At 44.5% G+C, this 12,275-nt stretch overlaps 1 protein-coding gene across 1 annotated transcript in view; it reads right to left on the reverse strand.

The window, feature by feature from the left end:
• SLC6A11 (solute carrier family 6 member 11) overlaps positions 1-12,275 on the reverse strand; it is a 142,145-nt gene that overhangs the window by 16,266 nt on the left and 113,604 nt on the right. Inside the window, exons 9-11 of the mRNA XM_020815394.3 lie at positions 10,280-10,404; positions 3,524-3,636; positions 2,195-2,332 (exon numbers count right to left, since the gene is read on the reverse strand). Of these exons, the coding sequence (XP_020671053.3) occupies positions 2,195-2,332; positions 3,524-3,636; positions 10,280-10,404 (376 nt within the window). The remainder of the gene's footprint in view (positions 1-2,194; positions 2,333-3,523; positions 3,637-10,279; positions 10,405-12,275) is intronic.

Genomic DNA, 12,275 nt, shown 5'->3' on the forward strand with positions numbered 1-12,275 from the left:
GAGAATTGAAGAGAGAGTTAGGAGATTGTATTGAGAAAATTAAGAGAGATTGCTAGAGAGAATAGGAAAGAGTTTAAAAGTATAGAGAATATATATATATAGTCCAAGAATATTATACCAGTGAATAAAAACAACAAACCCACTGATATTTAATGAATAAGCCTAAACATCTGTGATTTACTCCTGTGATTTGCATAACACATATAAAATCAATAAACCTGTTGTATTGGCAGCACGTGTCTAAGACCTATCTATTTGGTATTGAGGGAATAATACCTGGTGGCAGCGTGAAGTGAGGAAACGCATCCAGAGGGTGGACTTGTGTTTAAGGCAAAATAAACAAAGGACACAGGGTGTACGTCACAGAGGGCATTAATCGGCATTGCGAGTGCACCCATGTCTAGACAGGGATGCAGCTGGGCAATCCTTCTGAGATGGAAATGAGCTGCCCGGACCACAGATGTCACCTGGGTTTCCATGGTGATATCTGGGTCCAGGCAGATGCCCAAGCTGCAAACCTCACTCCTCGTGGGGAGAGTCCCCCCCCCAAGGAGAGGGAGTTTCCCAACCCACTGACGCCAGGACCACCCACACACAAGATTTCCATCTTGTCTGGATTCAACCTCAGTCCATTTGGCCTCATCCACCCCAGAACGGTCTCCAAGCAGCATTCAAGGGACAGAACAGCATCCACTACAGTAGGAGAAAAAGAGAGGTAAAGCTGGGTGTCATCAGAGTACGGATGGCACAGAGCTCCACAACTCCGGATGACCTCACCCAGCGGCCTCAAATAGATATGAAATAGCATTGGCGAGATGATCAACACCTGTGGAACCCCACAATTGAGTCATCTCGCCAAGCTGCACTCTCTGGGCATGGTCCTCCAAGAAGGAATGGAGCCACACCAAAGTGAGGCCACTAATCTCCAACTCAGAGAGCTGGCCCAGGAGGATACCGTGGTTGATGGTATCAAAGGCCGCTGAGATATCGAGGAGGACCAACAAGGACATATTGTCCCTGTCAGCCTCCCTCAGGAGGTCATCCTGCAGGGCGACCAATGCTGTTTCCATACCATGCCACAGCCTGAAGCCCAACTGGAATAGATCAAGGGCATCAGTTTCTTCCAGGACGGCCTGGAGCTGATCGGCCACCACCCTCTTGACCACTTTACTCATGAAAGAAACATTGGTGACGGGCCTATAATTACCAATTTCATCCCTTTAAAGGTATTTAAAACAAAAAATACCTTCAGGGTGCAGGGGCAAGCAGGACCTGGGATGGCCCTAAAATGTCCACATGTGGATGTGTCAGCATTCAGACCTCTGGAGGTTGCCGATTCCTTTTCTAAAGTGTCCTCCATAACTGGAGGCAGGCAACAAATAATTTAAGGAGCCACCCTTCTGTGTGATTGAACATGCTTTTGTGTGGGACACAGGGTGCCCAAAGGACTGACTTTGTCCATAATGCTAATTTTTACACTAACCACTGAAGATGTTAAAATAGGACAAAGGTAAAACAAAGTGAACCATTAAGAACAGTTCATCTATAGTTAATTGTTGTAAGACAATCTTGAAGTTTATTTGCTTGTTTTAGAAAAACATGTCATCCTTATAATCTGGAGGAGGGGGAATGTGCTTGGATGCCAGCGTCATTTCTTGTTCCCTACAGTTGTGTCATCAGGACAGGTAATTAACGCTTAGACTATCATGTTCACAATGGTTGTCTGCTGAAAAGTGTAAACATACATTTACAAAATGTTGCCAAATCCTATTAATTCAGCAATTCAAAACAACAGAATAGGAAAACATCCTTAAATCTACTCTCCTTATTTTAAATTATTAATGTACTTCTCAGAACCAAAGCCAAAAAAAAAAAACAACCCGCTGGCATTTCCACATATGGGAGTAAGAAGGCATTCTCACAGATATGCAATAAGAAAAGGACATCCATGGTGATCCTTTGAGATGACATTTTCCTGTTTCCAGGTATTTTATCCTGAATTCAACTCATAGTTCCAGTTAGGGGACTGCCATTGATTCAATTGGATTTGCATAAATTTTCACTCACCATTCAAGAACCTATGCAATGACTGGGACTACCACTCGAATGTAGGCCTTCGTATTTTATCACAAAGCAACATTTAATCAGTATTTCTGCAGATACCATATTTTATCAATCCTCAGACACATCTTACCTCTGTTAACATTATTAGGCCAAGGAAAAATGACACAATTGAAAGAGCAAGAATCAACAGCTCTCGTCTGTATCCCCTCCGGAAAACTTTTGGATACATGTCCACCACAGCTGTCACAAGACTTTCAACACAGACAAACTGGAAAAGAGATGCAGAAAAAAGCAAGCTATTAGTACAGAATGTATAATCTCTATAGCATTGCCTGGGCACAAAAACTTTACTCTTCATACAGCTCAACCCAACTGCAAAAGTGTGATGTGTTAGCTCAAAAATTCCAATTTATCACTCGTACTAGCCCCCACCCCTTTTTTGGCTAATATTGGGTTGCAGCGCTTCTAGAGGTGTCAGGCTGTTCTTATACTCCTAGCATGTCTGGCAAGAGCCCTTTGCACGGCAATACTGTGTGCTTTTCCTCAGTGCTGAAGTACCACTGCGAGTCACTACATTAAGCCCTGGGCAGTGCATTATATTACAAAGTCTATGATATAAATAATCTGAGAGATCATAACTTGCCCTTGGCAATGAATTTCTCTGCTCAGATGATATTTCAGCTTAGATTTGCCTATCCAATCCATTTTATCTATGGCACATTGCCTGTCACTCCAGTCTTCAGTAACTTTAAATGTCATTTCTGTTCTCCAGCTCATTTTTCCAATTCAGCTAGAGACTGTGTGTGGGCATGGATGGGTGATGTATCCTCATCATTTCCAACAGCCAGGACTGAATATATATATATATATTACCAAAGAACAGATTAATTATGATCATCCGTCCAGACTGTACCACAAGCACTACAAAATGCAAATTATATGCCAGTCCGATCACACCCCAATGCCAGTCTGATCACACACAATGAATTTCTAACAACTAACCTTATTGTTTTTCAGTTTTCTCAAGACTTGTGCCTGTTTGAAGTGACAGGCAGTTTTCCTACCTTATGGCTGAAAATTCTAATGCACATCTCCACAAAAAGCATAACTTTTGGAGGTGATTGCCTCAAGCAATGCCATAGACATTATCTGTTGCAAACTGAGTTACCGCAATTGAGATAAGTTCTATGGACAGTCATTAACCTGAAGCAATATCCCTCAAAAAAGTTAATGCAACAGGATTTCACACAATGAAAAGAAAATCCAAGTTACTGTCCTTCTGAATTCATACTTGCCTGTACAGATGTAAACAGAAGGAAGAAAAAACATTCACCAGAATTAACCAGGCAATTATGTTCCAGGAATATCCCCTTTGGTCATCTGAAACTAAGCTTTTAGCCGGATCCACATTGAAAAAGAGTTTGTTTCATCTTATTTTAAATTATTGTTCAATTCATACCTGGCTATCTAATCCAAGGAATATGAGCATCATGAAAAACAAAGTTGCCCACAGTGGAGAAAGAGGCATCATTGTTACAGCTTTTGGGTAAGCAATAAAAGCAAGGCCAGGTCCTGAAAAAGAAAACTGTATTTTAGTAATATCCCCTTTATTCTACACTTTCGGAATAGCCTCTTTGATTTTGATGGATGAACTTATATATCATCATGGCTACATAAATGCATACATTTATCAAATAATAATTATATTAGAACACTGAATAATGGCTGTATACATGATTTAAAAAAACACACACACCTACAACAGTGAATCCTACAGTGTTGTGGACCCTACATTTCTTAGAACAATGGATGTTGGACACAAGGACATGAAGAAGTAATAAGCGATGCAATCATCTCACGTTTCCCAGCACTTCCCAGTAATGTCCAAAATATCTCACTGCCCCACAGTTGTGGGAGATTTGCAGGGTCTTTTTCAATACTACAAAAATAATGTTAATTCAGCAGTAACCAGATATGTATGTATGTATGTATGTATGTATGTATGTATGTATGTATGTATGTATGTATGTATGTATGTATGTATGTATGTATGTATGTATGTATGTATGTATGTATTGTTTGTTTGTTTGTTTGTTTGTTTGTTTGTTTGTTTGTTTGTTAAATTCATATCCCGCCCATCTAGACCGAAGTCTACTCTGGGCGGATATGAAAGATTCCACAGAAATTGAGACAGTGAGAATTTGGTTTACTTCATTGTTTAAACAAAATACTCTAAATTCTTCATTAACTGGATTGAGAGAATTTAGGATTTTAAAAACACTATAGGTGAGAGAAAACAAAGCTGGTATATTCATACAACCCTATACAGATGGTGTTGTTTCCAAACAACATCAGTTCTTGTTGGCCATATTAACTGGATGCCAAGTTGTGGAGGCCTTTAAGAATAATCTCAAACAACTATAACCCCAAATTCTTCTGAAGCTCAGGTTCTAACCCAAACTGGATTATAATTTCCCATCCTTCCCAGGCAAAATTCCAAACTAGTGTCTTGTAATCTCTTCCTTCATCCTCTTTGTAATCTATCCTCTGGCTCCTGTGGCATGCAGCAGGTTGCCAACATGCATCAGGGGCCATTAGCCTCTGAAATGGTCATGTTCCTCAGAACTACTGCAGCCGCTGGAGAACTTTTGTCTAGCATGCAGCATATCAGCCCAGTTGTGTGTGTGCTCCCTTTCTTCCTTGCCATTGCCAATGGAATCCTACCAGCAATCAGGTAATTTAGGGATGGAGGATAGTGAGGCGGATTAAGAATTAATAGAGGGAATTTGTGGACTTCAGTGGATTAAGTTAAATCTGAATTCAGACTGGCTTCTAAATAAGCCATGGATTCAAGGAGGAAACTCTGCTTATTTCTAAGCCAATCAAATCGGAACAATCATATTTTTTCATGAGTTCTCCAAACCATCATATGTAGTGATACACCAACTTGTTTTGCATGCAAAAAGTCCTATATTTAATCCTCAGCATCTACAGTCTGGCACCCCAGAGAATTGTTGCAAATCAGTCTGGATACTGGCCTGATTCAGTTGAAATTCAACTTACTGTGTTCCTGTGATTAATTTATTCCATATTATTATGGTAGTTGTCAAATATTTGGGACTAATATTGACAGATTAACAGTAGATGGGCTAACAATAACGTGTATGAAGCTTACAAAGCCTTTTATATTCAGAGTTTGGGCCCCTCCCAGCTCTGTTTTGCCATGCTATATTGTGTTTTTGGCAATAAATCTGCTGCCAGATGTGCAACAAAACAGGGGACAGTAGCCAAGTTTCCAAATTTTCTTCCTCCATTCCTTCAGAATAAATGTTTCATTTTCCATCAGTGGTGTTATTAAGCAGGTATGTCTAACAGCCTACAATGTGCTGTGGTGACATTGCATTCATGATTCTGTCATGAAGAGAAATGAAAAAGGTAGGGGGAAAAAGGGGGGGAAGGAGACATGTAAAAAGACAGAGTGCTTGCGAACAGCTATTAATGAACTGGAAAAATATATAGGGGTGCAGACCGCTTTTTGCTCTACATTTACATTTACCTGCCAAAAGCAATTAGTAATGCACTGTATGATTACATCGTATACCAGTGGTCCCCAACCTTTTTCAGACCAGGGACCGGTTGGGGCATGTGGGCTCTGTGCGCGGACAAGTTGGGGGGAGGGGCACCCCCGCCCTCACGGGTGAGTGTATCATGCCCCAGGTGGGTGTGTTGTGCTTGCAGAGGGGCGTGTCAAGATTGCATGCAAGCATGACACGCCCCTCGTGCATGTGCACGACACACCTACCTCTTGGGCGAGCCCGGCCTTGAGCGGAGGGGAGGCAGCTTTGCCATGGCAGCCCATATGATCCTGGAGGACCTCGAGCTGACAGGTAGTGCACCTGAGCCAGGCCTTCTGGGACGAGGGCTTCCGCACCCTTTTCGCCGAGTACACCGCTGAGGTGGAGGCCCTGGAGTGCCAGCGGGGCGTCAAGGCCTGCTTCCTCCTCCTGGCTCCTGGCTGGGTGGGTGGCCAGCCTGTCACAGGAATTGCTGTGGGGGCGTACCAGAAAAGGTGTCATGTCCTTCAGTCACACTGACTCTACTGTGGCAAAGGGATAGGGCAAGGAGAACAAACCATTTCTCCATTCCTGGCTCTATCTCCTTTGTTGCTCTCTTTGCCCGAGCTCTTTCTTTCCCTCCTCCTCCTTTGCAGAGATGGCAGCAAAAAAGGGCAATCACACAAGACTCAAGGAAAGGAGACTGCTCACTTCCCCTGGACAGCCCCCAGAGCACTCTGACAAGCCTCATCTGGCATGTATGAAAAGGCTGTTCTGGAAGCAACTGGGAAGGAAAGGAGAGCACCTTTTTTCCTTCAGCAAAGACCAGATTCTAGGAAAACAAGATGCAAATGCTTCCCCGTGAACCTTGTCATCCTTGAGACCTGGAATCCAGAAGAACCACAACCCCTGCCAGGCACTGTCCATTACTGTGGCAGGCAGATATATCAACCCTTCCCTTGCAGCCCTGTTCCATGTATGTTTCTGCAGAAGACAGGTCTTTCTTGAACAGCACTTGTTCTTAGGCAGGTGTGCACAGAACTGCAGCCTTAGGAGTTTAAGGTCATTTTAAAGAATTATTTATCACAATGTAGAATTGTATTCCTATATGGAAAGGCAAGTCCTTAAAGAAATGGGAGTGACTGATCACCTTATCTACCTCCTGAGAAACCTATACGTGGGACAGGAAGCAACAGTTAGAACTGGATGTGGAACAACAGATTGGTTCAAACTGAGAAAGGAGCACAACAAGGCTGTATATTGTCCCCCAGCTTATTTAATTTATATGCAGAATACATCATGCGAAAGCCAGGATTGGATGAGTCCCAAAACGGAATTAAGATTGCTGGAAGAAATATCAACAACCTCAGATATGCAGATGATACCACTCTGATGGCAGAAAGTGAGGAGGAATTAAAGAACCTCTTAATGAGGGTGAAAGAGGAGAGCAGCATAAATGGTCTGAAGTTCAGCATAAAAAAACCTAAGATCATGGCCACTGGTCTCATCACCTCCTGGCAAATAGAAGGGGAAGATATGGAGGCAGTGACAGATTTTACTTTCTTGGGCTCCAGGAACACTGCAGATGGTGACAGCAGCCACGAAATTAAGAGCCACCTGCTTCTTGGGAGGAAAGCGATGACAAACCTCAACAGCATCTTAAAAAGCAGAGACATCAACATGCCAACAAATGTCGGCATAGTCAAAGCTATGGTTTTTCCTGTAGTGATACATGGAAGTGAGAGCTGGAGCATAAAGAAAGCTGACCGCCAAAGAATTGATGCTTTTGAATTGTGGTGCTGGAGGAGGCTCTTGAGAGTCCCCTGGACTGCAAGGAGAAGAAACCTATCCATTCTAAAAGATATCAATCCTGAGTGCTCACTGGAAGGACAGATCCTGAAGCTGAGGCTCCAGTACTTTGGCCATCTCATGAGAAGAGAAGACTCCCTGGAAAACACCCTGATGTTGGGAAAGTGTGAAGGCAGGAGGAGAAGGGGACGACAGAGGATGAGATGGCTGGACAGTGTCAGCAACCAACATGAATTTGACCCAACTCCGGGAGGCGGTAGAGGATAGGAGGGCCTGGCGTGCTCTGGTCCATGGGGTCACGAAGAGTCGGACACGACTAAACAACAACAACAACAACAATGGAATGGAAAGAACTCCAGATTTTAAAAATCCAAATATAAGTGAAACCAAAAGGTCCAGACCCTTCCATGCTTTAAATGTGACTCCAGTCCCTTTGTATTTAACCATGCAGAATTAAGGTTTACACTGCTTTTTTTCTGTACTGTTGGCTTTTTTTTTTTTTTACTTTTTTGCCTTTTTAAAACTTTTCTTGCAGGGAGGTTGAATATTTCCATCTTAGGAATAGATGGTACTTGTTGAACTTGTCCAGTGCAAATGTTTTAAAACCTTACATTACTTTATTTCTGAAGAATTTACCAAACTCAACTTTTTAAAATTATAACAGGAAGAATCTGAGGTTTTAAAAAGATTACCATGCCCCCTCAGCATACCGTAGTTACATGGGGGTTGCCGGGGGAGAAGGCAGCTGCATCTTCCTCTTCGCGTCATCAGCAACAGCTCCACCACCCACCCCCGGTGTCTCCGGTTGAAGTCTCCTCCCCTCCTCACGTTCAGAGGCTGGGTCGATCCTGGTCCCCCCCCTCACTTGGAGCTGCTCCTTGGTTGCTCGAGGCTCCGACGGGGCAGCCCAGGAAGAAAGAGGGGGAGGGGGGAGGCAGGCAAAACTGCAGCTTTGCTGGAGGAAAGCAGCTCCCCATCCCCACCCCCCACTTCTTGCTCCATTATCTGCAATTATTAAAAGGAGGGCTGAAGGAGTTGGCAGAGATGTTTGGGAAGGAAATGAAACTGATGGGAAGAAGGAGCCAGAAAGGTTCTTCCCTTGCCTGGACCATATTGATGAGGGCGAGGGGTCTTGGTGGGGCGGGGCTTGCGGAGAAGGTGGAAGGAAAAGAGGCACTCCGTGTTTTCCTAGGCGCCTTGCATAGAAGTGGGAAAAGGGACCTTTTGCACTAAAAAGAGCCAGGAAAAGGCTTGCAGGGTTCAAGATTAGACCAGTGCAAATGCAGGCTGATCCCACAAATGCTCCTGATGGGCTCTCAAGTGGATCCAGACTTCTGGGGACACCCTCCTCAAGAAGTAATTTTAGGAGGTTTACCAGCCTTTCCATCTTTGGGGGGGGCTGGGAACCTTCCTCCTTCTGCCGCTTGCCCTGGCTGCTCAGGCGAGTTCTTCTCCTGGACGGCACCACCAGGAAGGCAAAGCCAGTCACCCAGCCAGTTCAGGGGAGAAAGGCGGAGCCTCAAACACAGGCGTGGAGGCAGCCAGGAGCGATGGTTCACTCCCAGCCGGGGGTGGGGGTGGTGTTGTTTCCTGCTTGTCGTAAGGGGGGCATGGGCAGGAACCAATGTCTTCCACCTAGCAGGGGGTCTGCCAATCCCTTCCTCAGATGCCCCCATCGGAGGGGCTTTGCTCCAGGTAGCCCTCTTCCCATTGCCTCGTGGGCCAGCTCGCTTGAGAAGAGGCGGGGGAAAGAGTGTGCAACTGCCGCCGTCTCTTTGCAGAAAGCTACCCCCACTGCCTCCTCGGGCATGCCAAGAGTCCCCGCCTGTTCTCTCCTCCCTTCAGGCAAGCCCACTCCCCTCCTCGCGGCTAGTGCAACACAGTGAAATCATGGGGAGGACTTGGATGGATGCGCCTCCTTTAAGGCTGAGCTAAGTCCGAAGACAGAGCCCCCCCCGCCATCCTCCTTCAGGGGCCAGAGGTGCCTCCCCCCACTTTGCCTTGCCAAATCAGCACACAACAGCAGCATCAAGAGCATCAGTGGGGGGCAGGAGACCGGGATCCCGGGAGGCGGACTGACAAGCCAGCTGGAGTAACTCCTTGAGTTAAGAGCTGGCAGCAGTGCCCCAGCGGGAAGCAGCGGCTTCTGCTCCAACTGCCTTTCTTCCCCAAAGCCTGGACAGACCCTCAGCAGCAGTCACGAACCCAGACTCCTTGCCTTCCCTGCAACCGGCGGCAGCTCAACTCCTTGCGGCGGGGGTCCAGGCAGTGTGGCAGGGAACAGCAGCTGCCACCAGGCGCACTTGGGCCACCCCACCTGCTGGTAGGCGCAGGGGCTGAGCTGCCGCCGGTTACAGGGAAGGCGAGGAGTCCAGGCTCATGACCGCTGCTGCCTCCACCGGATCTTGGCTTACTCCTCTGCAAGCGTGACACGCCCCCTGGGCGGGCAAGGGGGGGCGGAGACCCGTGGCCGCGGCCCCGTTCCGGCTAGCCCACGGACCGGCACTGGGCCGCGGACCGGGGGTTGATGACCCCTGTCGTATACCATATCAGAATATATCATGAGAGTCTTTAGTTAGATTTTAAGTATTGTTCTCCAAACCTCCAAATTTAACATTTTTTGGACTACATTCTTTTCCAAGTGTGAAAATGTCATTGTATTTCAACTAATTATCAACTCTTAAAAAAAATATGAATTTGACAGAAGATTTTCAAATTTCCAGCACTAGCAGAGAGGTCTCCTTGAAAAAAGGATCCCACCACCTTTGCGCTGCTGCCCCCCACCAAATAAGCTGATCTGCAATGGATCCATAGAGGAGAAAATCTGGTAGAAATTCATTTTTACACCTTACCTGATTCTGCAACTTCTGCTATGGGCACTCCCTGTTCATAAGCCATAAAGCCAAGGACAGAAAAGATGGCAAAACCAGCCACAAAACTTGTGCCACTGTTCAAACAACAGAGCATAATGCAGTCTCTGTGGGGAAAAAAGAGGAAGTAAGTGTGTCATTTTAAGTGTGTGACTTCATGTGCTCATTACAGCAACTGCAAATGAACCACATGTAGGAATTTGGTACTAATACTAGATAAATCAGAAAATTAGGTACGGTGGTTACATTCCTCTTTTTCAAAAGCAATACATATATATATAAAATTAAGATATCTGCACAAATGAATGCTGAATGACTTTAACTAGAAGGAAAATCTGAAGGTGCCAATGTTTGTTTATCTGTCCCTCAAAAGAGGTTGTTCAGAGGATACTCCCCATCACACCACAACACAGGGAGAACAAAGCTTCCGCAGGAGTAAAGGTCATGCTAACAGAATATTCTCAAAAGCATTCAGGATTTTTGGGGTTCCAAAAGTCTCTGGGAGTAGACCTTATTAGTGACTCCTTTAGACTATACTGCCTTTTTTATTATGAGCCACTAAGTTACATCCAATTTATAACAAGCCTAACAGTGTTTCCAAAAAATGTGAGGTATTTAAGAAGTGATTTAAGCACAGCCATCACCACCTAGGTGACCTGATTCCTCATCCATTAGTCTGTCCAGTGTACTACAGTGGCTCTCATTTCAGCAGAGATCAAAGCCTGCTAATCTAAATATTGTCAGAAAGTAATCATAACAATGAGGTTATAACACCACTTCCAATTTGTTCTTGATGAGCCATGCTGTTAGAACAGATCAAGACAGCCTGTTGAGAGTTTGTTAACACCTGTCCAATTTCTTCTCTCCAGTGTAAGAAAGAGAAAATTGCTTATTTTCACTGACACTAAACCTATTTATGAAGAAAAAATGTCTTTCTCCTTTGCGAAGCAGACCACAGAAACATGTAGGTACATGCACATATGCATGCATGCACGCACACGCGTACACAGCACAGAAGGATTGCAGATTGATTAAAAAGACATTTAAAAATCCATTGGATGCTTCTATTTTTAAGGTCATTCAGCAAGGCAACAATCTTCATAGCTAAGCAATTTGCACAGTAATCCTTCTTGCAAATTCCAAAACAGAAAATGTCTTACCATCTTTCAGGTAAAGAGAGGAAAAAGTGGTTTTTCGTATTTTTTTTTTACATCTCTTCTTTTGTGTAACCTTTCAGTGCCTTTAACCTTTTGCTTGTCAAATGGCCTGATACATTTGCCATCCAACAGAGTTGTGAGAGCTGTCAGCAGTCAATCAGAATATCCAGGAAACAAGGAATTTTGGATTCATAAAAGGGCTCGAACATACTGAGGGCCCACCTTGCTTTCAACATTCTGTGTGGGATTACTGTGTGCATCTCGAATGTCTGCTTGCCTACTATGTCTCCGTCTTCAATCCTTTCCTTTTTTGCTCTTTTTTTAACCCCCCCCCCCCATTTTTCTTTGGATTATTTCTGCTACTGCCAGGCAGCCTTCCTGTTCATGCCTCCTTGGGATCATATTGGGAATTGACCTCTTTGGAATTCCTCTTCCTTTTCTTTTGTGAGGAGCTTTCTTTTCTTTTTCTTGGATTAGTTTTGCTGCTACCTGGCCTGCCAGGGACTCAAAGAACAAGAGATGGGACAAGACAAGATGAAAAAAGAGATGCTGTATCTCTACTTCTGGTGTGGAGGTGTGCTTTTCAATTGTCTTTATTTGCTTGCTTGCTTTTCTTGGTTTTTGGTAGATGTTATGTGTTTTATTTTGCTATTTTTTCCTCTCTTTTTTCTGGGGAGGGGTGCTTTTCCTGTTTGACTGTTCAACACTGTTGTTTTATTAGTTTACAGTGCATCTAATCTGTTGAAGAGGGAATTAGGAATGTTTTGTTTACTTCTGTGGCAATGTAAACGATGAGGGATGGATTTTGTGCTTGTGGCAGT

Source organism: Pogona vitticeps, chromosome 2 (assembly GCF_051106095.1).
Source record: "Pogona vitticeps strain Pit_001003342236 chromosome 2, PviZW2.1, whole genome shotgun sequence".
NCBI classification, from domain to species: domain Eukaryota; kingdom Metazoa; phylum Chordata; class Lepidosauria; order Squamata; family Agamidae; genus Pogona; species Pogona vitticeps.